This window comes from Oncorhynchus nerka, linkage group LG9a, assembly GCF_034236695.1.
Source record: "Oncorhynchus nerka isolate Pitt River linkage group LG9a, Oner_Uvic_2.0, whole genome shotgun sequence".
NCBI classification, from domain to species: domain Eukaryota; kingdom Metazoa; phylum Chordata; class Actinopteri; order Salmoniformes; family Salmonidae; genus Oncorhynchus; species Oncorhynchus nerka.
Genome location: NC_088404.1, coordinates 50,234,505 through 50,256,037, shown reverse-complemented (window position 1 = coordinate 50,256,037; position 21,533 = coordinate 50,234,505). Strand labels below are relative to the sequence as shown.

Here is a 21,533-nt window from a genome sequence, read left to right as displayed (position 1 = left end):
CTGGCCTTTTAGGCAGAGTTCCTCTGTCAAGTGTCTGTGTTCTTTTGCCCATCTTTAATCTTTTCTTTTTATTGGCGAGTCTGAGATATGGCTTTTTCTTTGCAACTCAGACTTGTGGTATGCAGTGAAAGGCAGCTAGATGTGCTGTACATAGCCAAACAATCAGAAATATGTTTCCTGTTTAATTTGCTTCTCTCTGCCAAGCCGCTGCACAAAGGAAAGTGGGTGATAGGTGTGCGCAGCGGAAAAGTGTGTGAATGGATGAAATGATCATAGACAAGACACAGGAAGCGAAACATCTGAACAGGGCTGTGGGTGCTGTTTTGGAGACGAGTCAAATCTCTTTACTTCAGGCCCAATCCTCTCAACTTCTCTCCAGCAAATGTAACAATACATGGCTTTCCTGAGATGCATATTTTTAATATGTCTCTCCTCTTCCTTCTCAACTGTGTTGGATTTTGCAGGTTTTAAGGACCCAAGGTGTGAGCAATGTTACTGTAAGAAAGTCATCTGAGAGACAAGATAGCTACTTGAAAGGAATTTGAAACTTGTCAGTGTTGATTGTAATAAATACTTACAGATAATCCATTTGGTTGACTGCATCTTTGACAAGTACACTGATACACAACCTCGAGAGATACTTACATATTACAATGGCAGTGCATTCTTCATCTGTTTTGTCACAAAACATTTTGTCTTCATATTATTATTATTTTTTTAGATACCATACCCATGGGTAAACACTGAAGATACTTTATGTTGTGATAGCACCACCAGCCAAGTTTATTGTTTCAGTAATATTTTCTCCAAATGTATGTATATTTTTCAGTAATGTTAAGTGTTTCCTATTTTACAGGAAGTGCTGGGACTCCTGTCACATTTAATGAGAATGGCGATGCTCCAGGACGCTACGATATCTTTCAGTACCAGATCAACAACCGGTCAACAGCAGAGTACAAGGTCATCGGCCACTGGACCAACCAGCTACACCTAAATGTAAGGACGAATTGGTAACGGCTTTGTCTTGTTATTGTATGCAGGTCTTAATAATGTTACTTGTTGATAAATCACATTAACATCCATGGGGACTCATTTTCTACAATACCTATCAAATAACTGTCAAACAATCAATTGAACTTATTTGCCAACAGTGAAAAAATAAGATTTGAAATGAGCGACATACGTAGTGAGTGCACAGATTTACGTTCTTTTACATTTTTGTCATACTGGTCCCCCGTGGGAGTCGAACCCACAACCCTGGCGTTGCACTACCAACTGATGATGTTGATAAATTATGTCAATGTTAATGAGTCATCTTCTTGTAGTTCTTGCCCATCTTTCAGATCAATGTAACACATGTTCTGCCCCACTCAGATGGATGCCATGCAGTGGACCAGTGGAGACCCCTCTGTGCCCGCCTCTGTGTGCAGCCTGCCCTGCAAGATGGGTGAGAGAAAGAAGGTGGTGAAGGGAGTACCATGTTGCTGGCACTGCGAGCGCTGTGAGGGCTACCACTTCCAGGCCAGTGAGTTCATTTGCGAGCTGTGCCCATATGAGCAACGACCCGACCAGAACCACACTGGGTGCCAACCTATCCCCATCATCAAGCTGGAGTGGCACTCACCCTGGGCAGTGGTGCCAGTCTTCATCTCTGTCCTGGGCATTCTGGTTACCACCTTCGTCATTGTCACCTTTGTGCGCTACCACGACACGCCCATTGTCCGAGCCTCGGGCCGGGAGATGAGCTATGTTTTGCTTACGGGTATCTTTCTGTGCTATGCGATCACCTTCCCCATGATCGCAGCTCCTGACGTTGCCGTTTGCTCCATCAGGCGCATCTTCCTGGGCCTGGGAATGTGCTTCAGCTACGCAGCTTTGCTTACCAAAACAAACCGCATCCACCGCATCTTCGAGCAGGGCAAGAAGGCTGTTACTGCACCGCGGTTCATCTCCCCGGCCTCCCAGCTGGTCATCACCTTCAGCCTGATCTCAGTTCAGTTACTGGGTGTTTTTGTGTGGTTTGCCACTGACCCGCCACACATGGTGGTGGACTATGGCGAGCAGCGCACGCAGGACCCTGAGAACGCCCGTGGGGTGCTCAAGTGTGACATCTCGGACCTCTCACTCATCTGCTCGCTTGGATACAGTATTCTCTTGATGGTCACATGCACTGTTTACGCCATCAAGACCAGGGGAGTGCCAGAGACCTTCAACGAGGCAAAGCCTATTGGATTTACTATGTATACTACCTGTATAATTTGGTTAGCTTTTATACCTATCTTCTTTGGGACGGCACAGTCAGCAGAAAGGGTGAGTGTGCTTTGATTGTGTGATTGTATTTGGCTATGTAACACAGTCAGATATGCTGTTCATCTTATTCTGTATGCATTGACTGGCACCTCCACCTCTTACACAAGTGAATAAGATCTGATCAATCTGATCAAATGTAAAGCTGAATATTATTATTTTCAACTCTTTTATCTAGAGATCCTTGCTGTAGTGAGACTAGTTGCTGTTAAGCCAGGAGCTGGTGAGGGTTCTTAGCTCTTGATTGGACAGAAAATAATGGCTTACTCATGCGTAGATGTGGTCTATAATATTACGTGCTGGCTCAGGTGTGAGGTTTGACTTGTCATCAGACAGTTGTAATCCTCATCAGTTCTATGACTAATGGGAACACAAACATGTGTTGTCTACAGTGTAAATGTCAGTAATCCATTGTGCGGAATTCATCACCCATTTGGCTAATATGTTGTGAACCTCAGAGGCTCTTTGGTGATAGAGGTGGTAGGCAAGGTGTTGGTGTTGTGTTTTATCACACTTTAAGGTGAGTAATTATTTTGACCCCTGCTGTTTACTAGCCAATCAACTTAATTAAGTACCATCACTTCAGTTCTCTGCACTGAATGTTGGCCATGTAATGACATGTGGAATTAAATTGCTAATGATATGGTTGTTCTCAACTATTTTCACCTTTAGAATGCTGCATATGATTTTCCGGGATGTACATAGGTCATAGGTCACACTTGGAAAGCATGGTATCTGTGAATAAGCTGAGGAGCCTCTACCTCAATCTTCATATTGCCTATTTGATCTTCCCATGGGATAGCAATGCACATTTTCAGTCAGTGTCATACCACACATAATGATCGAGCAAATCCCATGGCAATACAAAACGTTCAATTGGTCCAAGTACTGCAGCATACAGGACGATTTCAAATTATTTCATAGGCTGCAGTGAATAGTCTGGATAAATTCAAAGAGTGATTTTTCCATTTAAGTTTTCTACTGGAAGCTGCTTCAGTCTATTAAATTGAGCCCCTGAGTTGAGTATCTGGTTTAGCGAAGAAAGGCTTTGTTTTCTTCCCCCACAATTTTTTGGACCAGATCTCATTAGTACAGTTCTGGTGCATTAGGAATCTCTTCTCACTTCGTTACCGTTTTTGAATGGCGTGAAACAAATACAGTAAATGACAGCTTGGCTTTGAGTAGATGTGGCCAGGCATTTGATAGCTTAACATGGCTTACATAGGTCGCAAATATTGCAAAAATATGATTGCTTTATAGAAAGTCCTTACTAGCCAAGCCATACGTAGTCCTAATCAATTTGTGTAATATTGTTCCAATTTAATGTAAGATACAAATGGTTTATAATCGTTACTGTTCATTACCTTGCTCTTCAATGTTAAGCTTACTTTATACACTATACTCCATGAGAGCAACTCACTGGGGACCAAATAATTAAAAGTGTACCCATCACTGTTTTGCCAGATGGTGATTATACCTCATAATTCTTCTCTCTTTATTGGTAGAGCTGGTGGCAGTCTGTAGTCTAAAATATGATGCTAGTCTCTTATATTGACCCAGTATTACATTTCAATGTTGTTGTTTTTTCAAGCTAGAGGGAATTGTTTCTAATCTGTGGTGAACAAAGACTGGGTTGTTTACTGAGACTATGAGAAACCTGACAAACAGGTTTATTATTCAGAGTGATATGTTGTGTCTGCTTAGCTCTGAAATAAGAAACACAGCTACGGCTAAAGGTATTTACTTTGTCAATAACACAATAGAAAATCTGTATACAGTGTGTGCAAATGAAGTAAGGAGGTAAGGCAATAAATAGGCCATAGTGGCGAAGTAATTAAAATTGACCAATTAACACTGGAGTGATAGATGTGCAGATGAGGATGTGCAAGTAGAAATACTGGTGTGCAAAAGAGCAGAAAAAAACTAATATGGGGATGAGGTAGGTAGTTGGTTGGATGGGCTATTTACAGATGGGCTGTGTACAGCTGCAGCGATCGGTAAGCTGCTCTGACAGCTGATGCTTGAAGTTAGTGAGGGAGATATAAGTCTCCAACTAAGGTGATTTGTTTTGTATTTCGTTCCAGTCATTGGCAGCAGAGAACTGGAAAGAAAGGTGGCCAAAGGTGTTGGCTTTGGGGATGACCAGTGAAATATACCTGCTGGAGCGCGTGCACATGTAGGTGTTGCTATGGTGACCAGTGAGCTGAGATAAGGCGGAGCGTTACCTAGCAAAGACATAGATGACCTGGAGCCAGTGGGTTTGGTGACAAATATATAAAATCAATGACTGACTGGAATTCTGTCCAGAATAATTCAGAATTCAATTGTAAGTGTACTTATGAATGAAATATCACCCGTTCTGAAACTTTGTTTCCATTACTAGCATCTTTTACATCCTCGCTCTGGACAGGATGTATGAAACCACTTACCAATAGATTGCTAGTTGATGATTTTGCCTCAAGAATAGATGTCCAGGTCTTACACAGTCTAGGGTTTTACGTTTTAGATTCTAAATTAACCTATTTGTCACGGTTTTCATATGGTGAAGGAGAGTCGGACCAAACTGCAGCGTGTCGATTGCGATTCATGTTTATTAAACAAACGTAAAACACGACTAAACACAAACACTACAAAACAATAAACGAGACTCCCAGCGTACACGTTACACAATGTTGGTCTTGTAGTGAGCCAATAGCAAACCAAGGCCTCTCTGTAGTGGGCCAATAGAAAACCAAGTCCTCTCTGTAGTGGACCAATAGAAAACCAAGTCCTCTCTGTATTCCGCTTCGCTCCACAGGTAGTATCACATTTTTCATTTCATTTCATTACAGTACAACGGTTTGATTTGTTTGATCGTACTACATAGCTAGCTACATAGCCGTCTTTGTATCAAAGATAATTGTGTAGTCTAGAGCGATTTTCTAGGTTAGCTAGCCAGCTATTGTCGTTCTTTTAACGCAACGTAACGTAATCAACACCGCTAGCTAGCCAGCTAGCCCCCGAATAGCAGCACTGTAGAAACTATCACACTCAACGGAACGACTTGATTAGTGTAGTGTCAACAACGCAGCCACTGCCAGCTAGCCTACAAAGTCAACAACGCAGCCACTGCCAGCTAGCCTACTTCAGCAGTACTGTATCATTTTAATCATTTTAGTCAATAAGATTCTTGCTACGTAAGCTTAACTTTCTGAACATTCGAGACGTGTAGTCCACTTGTCATTCCAATCTCCTTTGCATTAGCGTAGCCTCTTCTGTAGCCTGTCAACTATGTGTCTGTCTATCCCTGTTCTCTCCTCTCTGCACAGACCATACAAACCCTCCACACCGCGTGGCCGCGGCCACCCTAATCTGGTGGTCCCAGCGCGCACGACCCACGTGGAGTTCCAGGTCTCCGGTAGCCTCTGGAACTGCCGATCTGCGGCCAACAAGGCAGAGTTCATCTCAGCCTATGCCTCCCTCCAGTCCCTCGACTTCTTGGCACTGACGGAAACATGGATCACCACAGATAACACTGCTACTCCTACTGCTCTCTCTTCGTCCGCCCACGTGTTCTCGCACACCCCGAGAGCTTCTGGTCAGCGGGGTGGTGGCACCGGGATCCTCATCTCTCCCAAGTGGTCATTCTCTCTTTCTCCCCTTACCCATCTGTCTATCGCCTCCTTTGAATTCCATGCTGTCACAGTTACCAGCCCTTTCAAGCTTAACATCCTTATCATTTATCGCCCTCCAGGTTCCCTCGGAGAGTTCATCAATGAGCTTGATGCCTTGATAAGCTCCTTTCCTGAGGACGGCTCACCTCTCACAGTTCTGGGCGACTTTAACCTCCCCACGTCTACCTTTGACTCATTCCTCTCTGCCTCCTTCTTTCCACTCCTCTCCTCTTTTGACCTCACCCTCTCACCTTCCCCCCTACTCACAAGGCAGGCAATACGCTCGACCTCATCTTTACTAGATGCTGTTCTTCCACTAACCTCATTGCAACTCCCCTCCAAGTCTCCGACCACTACCTTGTATCCTTTTCCCTCTCGCTCTCATCCAACACTTCCCACACTGCCCCTACTGGGATGGTATCGCGCCGTCCCAACCTTCGCTCTCTCTCCCGCTACTCTCTCCTCTTCCATCCTATCATCTCTTCCCTCTGCTCAAACCTTCTCCAACCTATCTCCTGATTCTGCCTCCTCAACCCTCCTCTCCTCCCTTTCTGCATCCTTTGACTCTCTATGTCCCCTATCCTCCAGGCCGGCTCGGTCCTCCCCTCCCGCTCCGTGGCTCGACGACTCATTGCGAGCTCACAGAACAGGGCTCCGGGCAGCCGAGCGGAAATGGGGGAAAACTCGCCTCCCTGCGGACCTGGCATCCTTTCACTCCCTCCTCTCTACATTTTCCTCTTCTGTCTCTGCTGCTAAAGCCACTTTCTACCTCTCTAAATTCCAAGCATCTGCCTCTAACCCTAGGAAGCTCTTTGCCACCTTCTCCTCCCTCCTGAATCCTCCTCCCCCTCCCCCTCCTCCCTCTCTGCAGATGACTTCGTCAACCATTTTGAAAAGAAGGTCGACGACATCCGATCCTCGTTTGCTAAGTCAAACGACACCGCTGGTTCTGCTCACACTGCCCTACCCTGTGCTCTGACCTCTTTCTCCCTCTCTCTCCAGATGAAATCTCGCGTCTTGTGACGGCCGGCCGCCCAACAACCTGCCCGCTTGACCCTATCCCCTCCTCTCTTCTCCAGACCATTTCCGGAGACCTTCTCCCTTACCTCACCTCGCTCATCAACTCATCCCTGACCGCTGGCTACGTCCCTTCCGTCTTCAAGAGAGCGAGAGTTGCACCCCTTCTGAAAAAACCTACACTCGATCCCTCCGATGTCAACAACTACAGACCAGTATCCCTTCTTTCTTTTCTCTCCAAAACTCTTGAACGTGCCGTCCTTGGCCAGCTCTCCCGCTATCTCTCTCAGAATGACCTTCTTGATCCAAATCAGTCAGGTTTCAAGACTAGTCATTCAACTGAGACTGCTCTTCTCTGTATCACGGAAGCGCTCCGCACTGCTAAAGCTAACTTTCTCTCCTCTGCTCTCATCCTTCTAGACCTATCGGCTGCCTTCGATACTGTGAACCATCAGATCCTCCTCTCCACCCTCTCCAAGTTGGGCATCTCTGGCGCGGCCCACGCTTGGATTGCGTCCTACCTGACAGGTCGCTCCTACCAGGTGGCGTGGCGAGAATCTGTCTCCTCACCATGCGCTCTCACCACTGGCGTCCCCCAGGGCTCTGTTCTAGGCCCTCTCCTATTCTCGCTATACACCAAGTCACTTGGCTCTGTCATAACCTCACATGGTCTCTCCTATCATTGCTATGCAGACGACACACAATTAATCTTCTCCTTTCCCCCTTCTGATGACCAGGTGGCGAATCGCATCTCTGCATGTCTGGCAGACATATCAGTGTGGATGACGGATCACCACCTCAAGCTGAACCTCGGCAAGACGGAGCTGCTCTTCCTCCCGGGGAAGGACTGCCCGTTCCATGATCTCGCCATCACGGTTGACAACTCCATTGTGTCCTCCTCCCAGAGCACTAAGAACCTTGGCGTGATCCTGGACAACACCCTGTCGTTCTCAACTAACATCAAGGCGGTGGCCCGTTCCTGTAGGTTCATGCTCTACAACATCCGCAGAGTACGACCCTGCCTCACACAGGAAGCGGCGCAGGTCCTAATCCAGGCACTTGTCATCTCCCGTCTGGATTACTGCAACTCGCTGTTGGCTGGGCTCCCTGCCTGTGCCATTAAACCCCTACAACTCATCCAGAACGCCACAGCCCGTCTGGTGTTCAACCTTCCCAAGTTCTCTCACGTCACCCCGCTCCTCCGCTCTCTCCACTGGCTTCCAGTTGAAGCTCGCATCCGCTACAAGACCATGATGCTTGCCTACGGAGCTGTGAGGGGAACGGCACCTCAGTACCTCCAGGCTCTGATCAGGCCCTACACCCAAACAAGGGCACTGCGTTCATCCACCTCTGGCCTGCTCGCCTCCCTACCACTGAGGAAGTACAGTTCCCGCTCAGCCCAGTCAAAACTGTTCGCTGCTCTGGCCCCCCAATGGTGGAACAAACTCCCTCACGACGCCAGGACAGCGGAGTCAATCACCACCTTCCGGAGACACCTGAAACCCCACCTCTTTAAGGAATACCTAGGATAGGATAAAGTAATCCTTCTCACCCCCTTAAAAGATTTAGATGCACTATTGTAAAGTGGCTGTTCCACTGGATGTCATAAGGTGAACGCACCAATTTGTAAGTCGCTCTGGATAAGAGCGTCTGCTAAATGACTTAAATGTAATGTAAAATCAAACGAAACGAAAACCGAAAACAGCCTATACATGTGTCAACTAACATCTAACAAGGACATCAAGACACTAAGGACAATCACCCACAATACAACCAAAGAATATGGCTGCCTAAATATGGTTCCCAATCAGAGACAACAATAAACACCTGCCTCTGATTGAGAACCACTTCAGACAGCCATAGACTTTCCTAGAACACCCCACTAAGCTACAATCCCACTAAGCTACACACCACATACAAAAACCCATGTCACACCCTGGCCTGACCCAATACATAAAGATAAACACAAAATACTTTGACCAGGGCGTGACACTATTAAAATTCACGGACGATTAGTAAAGCTTAAACCAAGTTTATTCACCCTTTGGGTTAAAACAGCTGCATGAGACAAAATACATATTCACACCAGTAGTAGTTTAAATACCCCACTTTGGGTGGAGTTTCCTCCTCTCTAAACCAGGGCTGCCCAACCCTCTTCCTGGAGATCTACTGTCCTGTAGGTTTTCAGTCCAATCCTGATTTAGCATACAGTATCTGATTCAGCTAGTTAAAGTGACCTGACCTGACCTCGACTCCCTTCCTCACTACTCCACAGCTCTCCAACCTTATCAGTGCCTGACAACATCTGATCGTCTTCCCTGCACTCAGTACATTCCAAGCTTAATTGCATCTACCATAGTACATTCCTCCTACAGAAAACCATTCACTTCTGGTGTAGACCCTCTAGATCAGGGGTGGGCAATTCCAGTCCTCGAGGGCCTGATTGGTGTCACAGATTTGCCCCAGACCCAGCTAACACACCTGACTCCAATAATCACTTAATCATGATCTTCAGTTTAGAATGCAATTTGATGAATCAGCTGTGTTTGCTAGGGATGGAATAAAATGTGATACCAATCAGGCCCTCGAGGACTGGAGTTGTCCCCCCCCCTGGTCTAGACCATAGCACTCAATATTTCAATAGGATACCTGATAATTAACACTATTCCAAGTTTAGGAGTCAGAACCCAGAGTCCATCATACTGTACGTTATTAATCTTTAGAGAATGACTTGCCTAACTGGCCCTTGAAAAATCACCTCCACCGGCATCACTTTCTTAGAGGACTGAAAACACCACACACATCAAACCCTTTAATTGAAGAATAGTAAAAAGGGGGCTCAACGCATTGTAGCCTATTCATATTTCAGAAAATGCTTAATCAATGCCACATAGATTGCACTGTCCCGAGGGAGCAGTCATATCAAATAAATCCTATTCAAATGGTTATTTACTGTCACACATGGCTTAATGTTCATAGGAAGAACACATGTGTGAATGGTGTCCCTGGAGAAAATATAAAATCAGTCTGATATAGCACATGACCATCACTCCACTATTTAACCGTCTTCCACATTGATCAGAGCAAGCGGTTTAATAGCTGGATAAATGCCCCAGCTCTGTCATTTTAGAAACAGATGCTTCTTATTTCCACTCTCATCACAAAGGTAATACACTTGTGTAGGGCATATGCACATTCCCTTGCTGAGATTGCCAACTGTCTAGTATTTGTCATTTTTGCACCCACTAATGGTTTTATGGTTGCACCCTACCGGTTGTTAATCCCTCATATGATCATTTTGGTTTGAGTTTATACTGAAGCTTCAATTTCCATATTCACATGTTGTAAAGGGTGCATTTATCGTCAAACTAGCATTACTTTAATACACATCATTTCTGCATTGCATTGTGTGTATGACTTAGGCCAGGGTTTCCCTAAACTCTGTTCTGGGGGCTCCCAGGGTTGCACGTTTTAGTTTTTGCCCGAGCACTACACAGTTGATTAAAATAATCAAAGCTTGATGATGAATCAGCTGTGTAGTGCTAGAGCAAATACCAAAGCCTGCAACCATGGGAGGCTCGAGGACCGAGTTTGGGACACCTTGACTTGACTCCAGGCATAAGCGACATAAGCGGTTGCTTAGGGCTCCCGGCATCTAGGGCTCTCCGAAGAGGTGGAGTCACAGTCTCAACTTAATATTAAGAGTTAGAATGGTAGAATACACAAGTTCGAAATTTGGTTGTGCAGTTTTTCTCTTGTCACTCGATTAGCCATGTCAGCTAACAATTTTTAGATTGCAAGTTAGTCTAGCCAGTTGTCTAAACTTGTAGTAATCACTACCAAATACCGACCGGGCACAAAGGGCACGAGCCCAGGGGCCCTGACCTCCAGGGTGCCCCCATAGATTTTGTTAGTCACTCTCACTCGGATATCATTAACATGGCATAAGTCATGGAAGAATGTGTAGAATCACAGAAAATTTGCTTTAAAACAGCCAACAAAATCTCTCCAACCCGTTGGAAAAATGGGTAGAATTTCAGGAAAGTCACTTTAAAACTTCTAAAATTATCTCTGCCCCATGGCAAAATGAGTAGAATTGCAGGAAAGGTATTATAAAATTGCAAAATGTTCTCTTCGCCCCATGGCAAAATGTGTAGAATTGCTGGAAATAAACTTTAAAACATACATTTTTTCTCCGCTGATGAGAGGGGGGCCCCACTCCCAACCAAATCTAGCTTAGGGCCCCCAAAGGGCCCAATAAACATGGTCTTTCAGACAGCATGATTTTTCTCAGTTCCTTAGTTTCCTCATCCCAATTTTCATAACATTATGAGTTGTTTTTTTAAATCAAAAGTAAGTTGTTATAAATGTCACCAGTGTGCAGAGATGGCACTTACATGAGTAAATAACCTTTGGACAAGTAAGCCTTGTCCGAGCCAGAAGAGTCCATAGGGCAAGAGCCTGTCTCCTGATTCTGTAGCATGACGCAGCTTGATGTACAAGTACACACCCTGGACAGAACGCTAATCTGTCGCAGGGCCTTACACCCAATCCATCTTCTTAATGCTTAGTGCCAGGCAGAAAGACATAGAGTCCCCGTTTTAGAATCTTTGGTACGATTCGACCATTCGAACACCCAGTCTCAGGGCGGGCACTCTAACCTCCAAGCTACTGAGTTTGGTTGAGCATGATACTGAACCAACAAACCCGTTATTATTGAATTGACAATGCGCTGGGACATTCTTCATGAAGTTTAGCAATGCCAAAATACGTTCATTTAATCATAAACTATCATGTTTGGCGTTAGTATTCCTTGCATTTTGTCCTCAAACTTGTTAGAAAGAGCACGTTGGCTGAAAGTAAAGTTTCAACGCTCAACGCCCATTGAATATGGCCAGTGTCAGTAAACGTTGGCAAAACAAACGAACGCACAGACCATACTCTGGCACTCCAGATTAAATTTACGAACACATCCGTAGTATAAACCAGCCTTTGGTCTGGCAATCTTTGGTTGTTTAGTACATGAGTTCACATGTGAAGAGATGGATGGGGCTAAAGCTTAAGAGGGTGTGAATGATGCTGAATGGGTGTAGACAAAAAAGAGCTCTCTAGTAGGTACCAAAACATTCAAAGCTCATTTTCTCAAAATTGAGGTTACAAGTTTATCAACTTTCAAAGCAGAATTACTTTCCCATTGTTCCCCAACTGCAGTGTATGATATACCATAGTCTAGCTCTAAGTCTCTACTTAGATCCAATGTAAAAAACACATTCATAAATGGCAAAACAGACAGTTAAAATATAAATCATAAGAAATAAGATTTTGAGTCTCTTTCCTATATCTAGGAGATATAAGAAAGCTGAAGAAATATTTTTGTTTTTTACACATATTTACCCCCATTTTTTGATGGCACAAACAACCTCCACACTTCTGTATATATATTAGTTTGTCCACAGACGTTTTCGTGAGAAGACCAATTTTCCGGATATCTCATGGTCTGACAAACACTGCTGTGCTTGATCACCTTACACAGCAGATGCAGAAGGCCGACATAGACGGATGTGTTGGCTTTAGAAACAGCACATGCAAAAAACCATATCTCTAGCTTAAACTGATTTTGATGGAGTATTGTTTTATTATGATAATTAGACATCCGCCGGGGTGCGTCAATAGACTCTTAAGGATTAAGTATTGAACAGTGGAGGTATTTTTGTTAGGCCAACAAGCCACAATTTTAATAATTAGCTATCATTTAAATTGTCATGCTTTTGATTTCACCTCATTTTTACATTCTGTCATAAAAAGCACATGTTCAACTTCATAAAAAACAAGTTATCCCATCGCAAGCGGTAAAAATATACACTACCGTTCAAAAGTTTTGGGTCACTTAAACATTTCCTTGTTTTTGAAAGAATATTATATATTTTTTTGTCCATTAAAATAACATCAAATTGATCAGAAATACAGTGTAGACGTTGTTAATGTTGTAAATGACTATTGTAGCTGGAAACGGCAGATTTTTTATGGAATATCTACATAGGCATACAGAGGCCCACTCTCAGCAACCATCACTCCTGTGTTCCAATTGCACGTTGTGTTAGAGAATTGATCATTAGCAAACCCTTTTGCAATTATGTTAGCACAGCTGAAAACTGTGTTCTGATTAAAGAAGCAATAAATCTGGCCTTCTTTAGACTAGTTGAGATATCTGGAGTATCTGTAGCATTAATATTCAATATTGTTATGCTTTTGGTATGTTTGAAGTACAACAAAAATGCATTTTGACAAAATATATAGTCGTTTCGGCAGCCTATTGGAAGACTTGGAGCCGTGGCTTGTTGAGGATGTGGCTTTGTTGCAGTGCTTTTTGGCCTCCCACGAGATGTATTGTCGTGCGAGATTGTCTTATGTTGTTTTTAAATCCAAATATTATTTAATATTTTACAAAACATTTCAAAATACATATTATAAGTATAGTCACCAAATATATTGATTTATATTAATAAAAATGAATTAAATACATTTTCTGAGGAAATTTACATATTTTGTCATATACATTTTAAAATACAATTTCAATATATTCTGTAATATATGTTAGAATGTATTTAAAATGTATTAAATAAAATATATATATTTTTGAAATATTTCACATATCTTAATTATCTAAAAATATATTTTAAATGTACTTTTTTTCATGAATTTGCATGGAGTTAAGGATGGTTGGGCTGTGCATTATCATGCTGAAACATGAGGTGATGCCAGCAGATGAATGGTACGACAGTGGGCTTCAGGAGCTCGTCATGGTATCTCTGTGCATTCAAATTGCCATCGATAAAATACAATTTTGTTCATTGTCCCAAGCTTATGCCTGCCCATACCATAACCCCACCACCACCATGGGGCACTCTGTTCACAATGTTAACATCAGCAAACTGCTCACCCACACGACGCCGTACATGCTGTCTGCCATCTGCCTGGTACAGTTGAAACCGGGATTCATCCGTGAAGAGCACACTTCTCCAGTGTGCCATTGAAGGTGAACATTTGCCCAATAAAGTCGGTTATGACTCCGAATTGGTCAGGAAGACGAACATGCAGATGAGCTTCCCTGAGACGGTTTCTGAAATTCTTCAGTCTCAGTGGTGCAAACCCAGAGTTTCATCAGCTGTCCGGGTGGCTGGTCTCAGACGATCCCGCAGGTGAAAAAGCAGAATGTTGAGGTCCTGGGCTGGAGTGGGTACACGTGGTCTGTGGTTGTGAAGCCAGTTGAACGTACATCCAAATTCTCTGAAATGACATTGATGGCGGCATCAATTGAATATTCAACAGCTGTGGTGGACGTTACTTAATCTTGATATGCCACACCTTTCAAGTGGATGGATTATCTTGGAAAAGGAGAAATGCTCACAGAGGGATCTAAACAAATTTGTGCAAACTTTTAGAGATATAAGCTTTTTGTGTGTATGGAACATTTCGGGAAACTTTTATTTCAGCTCATGAAACATGGGAACATCACCTTACATGTTACTTTCATATTTTTGTTCAGTGTATATCTCTACCTACCTGTACATTCAATTAGACTCCTGCTACCCCCCCACTACTATTCCAAACAGTGTGCATATGACCATGTGCTTGTGACGTGTTTATTAGTCATTCTCTCCTATCTCTGCAATAGCCACCTCAGCAGGTTCAGGTGATAAATGTCACTGAGCTTCATGCCCCAGATTCCTGGCTGACCTAAAACAGAAGGTGATTGTTCCTCAGTTCTTGCCTTTTGAAGCGGACCCCATCACTCTTATTATAGATCTAAAGAAGCTGCTGAGCTGGTTCAAACTAGGACTTGCCACCATACCCAACTGGAGACCCACTGGAAAACACTCTGCAGTCAAAAGATTAACTTAAAGGTCCAATTTATCTCAATATCAAATCATTTCTGGGTAACAATGAAGTACCTTACTGTGATTATTTCAATTTAAATGTTCTGAGTGGGGTGGGGTAAACTGAAAACTAGCTGTTAATGGCAGAGAGGTTTGGAACTCTATTTCTTATTGGTCTTATTGAAACTCTAACTAATTTAGAAACTCCATCCCGCAAAAAAAAGGCTGACATTTCAAGCGGTCTTTTCAAACAACTCTTACACTAAAAGGGTATTATCATAATTGTATTATTATTATTATTATTCCAACCTCATAATGTGGAAAGATAAATACAACACAGGTAAATCGTGTTTTTGACTGCACTGGGCCTTGTAAGATAACCTTAAGGGGTTTGAGCCACGGGATAGTAATTGCATCACCTATGTAAGTGTGGCTTCATGTTTGTGCACCAATATGGCTGTCCTTGAAATCTACGCCCGACAGAGTGTGTAATATAAGCTTTGTTCTCACAATATAAATCATTCCTAGATGTTTGTCTCGAGGCCCTCTAAATGGCTTTATGCTTGAATGTCTACCATACATTCTCAGAATGATACCTTGATGAGTGATGGAATGGCTTCCACTGTGGAGATGTTCAGACTCAAGCGAGATGTGCCACCTGTTGCCAGTTCCTCTTCATTCTCTGCCACACCAAATGTACAGATATGGCTGAGCAAATACCCTCTGAGAATTCTCTCTGTCATTTTACTGCTCAATGAGAGTGCCATTGGTTGTGTTGAATTTTCTTAATGCTGTTGCTATGACTACTCAGGTGGTGTCTAAGCAGGAGCCGGAGTGTTTGGCATGTGTGCAGATGTGTTCGCATAAGCGGTTATTTTCTCTCAGCCTCTTGGGGGTGTACTGTAACATTGGAAATAAGTCAATGAAACATGAGCTTGTAATGCTTGGTTAAGTTCAACAGGTGGGAGAAGAGTAGAATTGTGTACATGCAGTCGGGGTTGTCAGTGGTTGGATGGGTTTGATTTAAGTGGTTATAAGAAACCTGAATAGTGTACTGCAAGTTTGAATGTTCCATGTGAACACACTATCACAGATTATTGTGAAATAGACAGAAATTACTTATTGGACATTTGTGACAGGCACACTTTTTTGTGTGTATTACACTATTTTCTTCAAAACGCATTTCGTATGTATTACATGATTTTCATTCTTCATAACGTATTCAAGTACATTACACAAATTCCAATTTGTTGTGGCAAATTTGAGCTATGTTAGCTAAGTGGCAACGTTAGCAAGGCTAGCTAGGTGGCTACTGTTAGCTAAACTAGGGGTGGGGTTAGGGATTAGGTTTAGGGGTTATGGTTACGTGTTAAGGTTAGGTAACATGCTATCTAAGTAGTAAAAGGGTTAGGGTGAGGGTTAGCTAGGTAAGTAGTTAAAAAGTAGCAAGTTGTTGCAAAGTTGCTAAAATGCTAAAGTTGTCCATGATGTGATTCAAATACACAATGTTTGGGATGATAGAAGCTTGCATTATACTCCCACCCATTTCTTCCCGACCAATCTCTGGCATAAGGGCTTAAGTAACCTACTCTTTTTTTATCTGGGATTGAAATGCACTGAATACAACTTAGTGTACTGCACACAAAAAAAAAGTGTGTTTGCCTGTCACGAATTTCCAATAAGAAATGTATATTTATTTCACAATCTGTAATACTAGGTTGGAACACAATGTGCATGACAAGTGAACAGCAACTAGGTTGTGTACTGGTGTTTTGAGTTTGATCCCAGTACGCTCAATAGACCTCACTATTATGTCCTCAGAAAAAAGGAATTACCAAATACAAATAAAATCTGTAATGTGTTACAATGTGATTGGATTAATTCAAGCTGCTTTTAGAAAAAAAGGTGCTATCTAGAGCCTAAAAGGGTTCTTTGGCTGTCCCCATAGGAGAACCCTTTGAAGAACCCTTTTTGGCTCCAGGTAGAACCTTTTGAGGTTGCGTTTAGAGCCCTTTCCAAAGAGGATTCTACATGGAACCCAAAAGGGTTCTACCTGGATCCAAAAAGAGTTGTACACGGACAGCGAAATAACCCTTTTGGAACCCTCTTTTCCAAGTTTGTTGTGTCAGGGATCACAAATGTTTATCTCCCCAGGACTCTCTTTGAAGCACCTCAGACTCATTGACTGATCTCTCATTCTTTCTCTCTGTCTCTTTCTCTCTCAATCTGTCTCTCGTCAGATGTACATCCAGACAGCCACGCTGACCATCTCCCTCAGCCTGAGCGCCTCCGTCTCTCTGGGGATGCTCTACATGCCCAAGGTCTACATCATCATCTTCCACCCGGAGCAGAATGTTCCCAAGCGCAAGCGCACCTTCAAGGCCATCGTCACCGTCGCCACCATGACCAGCAAGCTGTCCCAGCTGGCCTCCGAGCGACCCAATGGAGAGGTGAAGACAGAAATCTGCGAGGGCATGGATGCCAGTAGTGAGTATAAAGACGTGATCCCTTACTTCGTAACATATTATTCCACCGCCCTCGGTTTTTTTCACCTTTAAGTTTATTTTTTTGTAGAGGGTATAGCTTATGTTAGGTACAACCACAGACAACAGGCAACCGGCCTTCTACATACAGTAAAATCAACCACAGTTCCTCAGCTATATCTATAGTATCTGAAATAGCGTTGTTGAAATCAGCTTGTAGAAAATAATTTGTATGCTCTCATCTAAGATAGTTTAAAAAGACACCTGAGAACAGATTAGGCATACATTTTCATTGACTAGATTTAGACTTCAAAGCCCTTTCAGATTCCATTAGCAGAAGTTTCATACAGGCAAGCATCCTGTTGTTTACTTATCATGATTGTGCTGACCGCACAGTTTGATATCTAATACTTTGCTTAAATTCACATTTCGTCAGCTTCTCATTTCACTGAACCGCTAAGGTGCTGAGGTGAGATGGCGCCGACAGAGATGTTTTCCTCGCTTCGCTTTCTTAGGAAACTATGCAGTATTTTGTTTTTTTATGTATTATTTCTTACAATGTTACCCCGGGAAATCTTAAGTCTTATTACATACAGCCGGGAAGAACTATTAGATATAAGAGCAACGTCAGCCTACCAATTTTACGACCAGGAATACGACTTTCCCGAAGCAGATCCTCTCTCCAGACCACCACCCAGGACAATGGATCTAATCCCAGCAGCTGAGCGAAAACAACGGCAACACAGAAGGGGCAGACAGAGCGGTCTTCTGGTCAGGTTTCGAAAACGGGCTCAATGATCTCCGCTCCCGAGTATACTACTCGCCAATGTCCAGTCTCTTGACAATAAGGTAGATGAAATTCGAGGCATAGGTTGCCTTCCAGAGAGACATCAGAGATTGTAACATTGTCTGGTTCACGGAAACATGGCCCTCTCGGGATACGTGGTCGGAAACGGTTCAGCCACCGGGCATCTCCGTGCATTGCGCCGACAGCACCCCCTTATCCACATCGAAGGGACAGCAGTGGAGAAGGTGGAACGTTTTAAGTTCCTAGGCTTACACATCACAGACAAACTGAAATGGTCCAACCACACAGACAGTGTGATGAAGAAGGTGCAACAGCGCCTCTTCAACCTCAAGAGGCTGAAGAAATGTTACTTGTTAGATTTGTGTGTATTAGGTGTTTGTTGGGGAATTGTTAGATTACGTGTTAGATATTATTGCACTGTTGGAACTAGAAGAACAAGCATTTCTCTGCACTCGCATTAACATCTGCTAACCATGCGTATGTGACCAATAAGATTTGATTTGCTTTGCTTTCTAATTTGTTGCCTTTTTGCCTAATTGTGGAGAATTTCACAAATGAATACATGAATACATCTCAAAATGTAATTTCATTGTGAGTGATTAGTCCACATAGCCAACTGTTCTAGTTTATGTTGATGGTGGAAAGCCATAGTATCCTCAACATTCCATCGAGACTATTTGATTATGGGATAATGCATTAAGGGAAGGACTGAAACAGTAAATTGAGTACAGAGGGACTACACTCCAGGAAACTAACATCTTCTCTATTTTTGCCTTTATAGTGCCATCAACCAAAACAAAGTATGTCAGCTACACCAATCATGCCACCTGAAGAGAGAAGCACTGAATAGAGAATTACTGAGGAATTCCACATGCAGACTTGGATGTGTCAGATTCACCCATGACAGGGCGTTACAACAAGCATGAGACATTGATATTGCTCAGAGTCCAAATAACGACTGAGAGCATGGCAGTCAACATAAATATGTCTGCTCTTTCATGTTCACGGACAGAGCTAATGGGCCTGCTGGAAGCAGACAAAACACTAAACAAACAATTCAAGAGACTTGACAAAATGAGGGTGGGGAACAGAAGAGGGAAACAAAAGAGAATTTAAATATAAATTGTTGCGATCAACCATGTTAGTTAGTTTGTTATTCTAATTTTATGTAATTTGTGGTTGTGAAGATTTCTCATTTGTGTCTTACGTCGTCTGAACTACATTGCGAGATGAGTTTGTCTCTGTTTCAGCTAACTGAATTGTAGCCTTGAGTTGTGAAATCTGTAAATGCAATGGTTTAAGCATGCACATTTTTATACAAATACTTTATTTGTAATAAAGGAATGTTTTGGAAATGTTTAGGATTGTTGGATGAGGTTAAATATGAGAGTGGGATATGATGTATATGGTTTACCTCAATTTAGATGGAAATGATACCCAATGCATCATCCATAAGGCATAACAGTTATGTGATGGCCTTGACCTGAATTGAGCACACATCCAAAATACACCAGGATGGTAAGTAGGCAAATTATGTTAAGAATGTATGAAGCCTTAAAGCAAACTATGAAAAATATCTAGAGCACCCAAAAACTCCATGGTCTCAAAACAAAACAAACAATATTGCTGTAGGATTTCCCCTGAAGCCAACTATATACAGTCATGGCAAAATAATTTGAGTATTACTGTGAACATAATGCAAATGTTTAGTTTTAACATTTTAACACCTGAGAAAAAAAATGGGGATGGACTGACTTTTGGACTGCCAGAGAATTTAATATTAATTTCTCTACCGTAAACTGCCTCAGTAGTAATTGGAATTGAATTGAATATTCAATTGCAATTACTACTGCATTGCAACATTTTCTACTTTTGTGTGTTTCGGATTTCCTTCTTTCTCATATCATCTTTGTTTCATTATGTTTTTGTCCTGTTCAAAATAGCACAAATGAGTGCCAAAAAACAGTACAGTGGCTTGCGAAAGTATTCACCCCCCTTGGCATTTTTCCTATTTAGTTTCCTTACAACCTGGAATTAAAATATAATTTCAGGGGGGTTTGTATCATTTGATTTAAACAACATGCCTACCACTTTGAAGAGGCAATTTTGTTGTTGTTGTGTGTAACAAACAAGAAATAAGACAAAAAAATCTGAACTTGAGTGTGGATAACTATTCACTCCCCCAAAGTCAAAGCTCCAGCTCCTTCAAGTTGGATGGGTTCCGATGGTGTACAGCAATCTTTAATTCATACCACAGATTCTCAATTGGATTGAGGTCTGGGCTTTGACTAGGCCATTCCAAGACATTTAAATATTTCCCCTTAAACCACAGTGTTGCTTTAGCAGTATGCTTAGGGTCATTGTCCTGCTGGAAGGTGAGCCTCCGTCCCAGTCTCAAATATCTGGAAGACTGAAACAGGTTTCCCTCAAGAATTTCCCTGTATTTAGTGCCATCCATCATTCCTTCAATTCTGACCCGTTTCCCAGTCCCTGCCGAGGAAAAACATCCCCACAGCATGATGCTGCCACCACCGGGATGGTGTTCTTGAGGTGATGCGAGGTGTTGGGTTTGCGCCAGACATAGCGTTTTCCTTACTGGACAAAAAACTAAATTTTTGTCTCATCTGACCAGAGTACCTTCTTCCATGTGTTTGGGGAGTCTCCCACAAGCCTTTTGGCGAACACCAAACATTTTTTGCTTATTTTTTATTTAAGCAATGGCTTTTCTCTGGCCACTCTTCCGTAAAGCCCAGCTCTATGGAGTTGATGGCTTAAAGTGGTCCTATGGACAGATACGCCAATCACCGCTGTGGATCTTTGCAGCTCCTTCAGGGTTATATTTGGCCTCTTTGTTGCCTCTCTGATTAATGCCCTCCTTGCCTGGTCTATGAGTTTTGGTGGGCGGCCCTCTCTTGGCAGGTTTGTTGTGGTGCCATATTCTATCCATTTTTTATAATGGATTTAATGGTGCTCCGTGGGAAGTTCAAAGCTTCTGATATTTTTTTTATAACCCAACCCTGATCTGTACTTCACCACAACTTTGTCCCTGGCCTGTTTGGAGAGCTCGTTGGTCTTCATGGTGCCGGTTGCTTGGTGATGCCCCTTGCTTAATGGTGTTACAGATTCTGGGGGCTTTTAGAACAGCTGTATATATACTGAGATCATGTGACAGATCATTTGACACTTAGATTGCTTACAGGTGGACTTTATTTAGCTAATTATGTGACTTCTGAAGGTAATTGGTTGCGCCAGATCTTATTTAGGGGCTTCATAGCAAAGGGGGTGAATACATATGCACACAACACTTTTCCGTTTTTCTTTTTAGAATTTTTTGAAACAAGTCATTTCACTTCACCAATTTTGACTATTTTGTGTATGTCCATTGCAT

General features: G+C 42.7%; 1 protein-coding gene across 1 annotated transcript in view; it reads left to right on the top strand.

The window, feature by feature from the left end:
• LOC115134474 (metabotropic glutamate receptor 8-like) overlaps nucleotides 1-19,862 on the top strand; it is a 94,114-nt gene extending 74,252 nt beyond the window's left edge. Inside the window, exons 9-12 of the mRNA XM_065022156.1 lie at nucleotides 857-996; nucleotides 1,375-2,310; nucleotides 17,095-17,341; nucleotides 18,927-19,862. Of these exons, the coding sequence (XP_064878228.1) occupies nucleotides 857-996; nucleotides 1,375-2,310; nucleotides 17,095-17,341; nucleotides 18,927-18,976 (1,373 nt within the window). The 3' untranslated portion in view covers nucleotides 18,977-19,862. The remainder of the gene's footprint in view (nucleotides 1-856; nucleotides 997-1,374; nucleotides 2,311-17,094; nucleotides 17,342-18,926) is intronic.
• The last annotated feature ends 1,671 nt before the right edge of the window (nucleotides 19,863-21,533 follow it).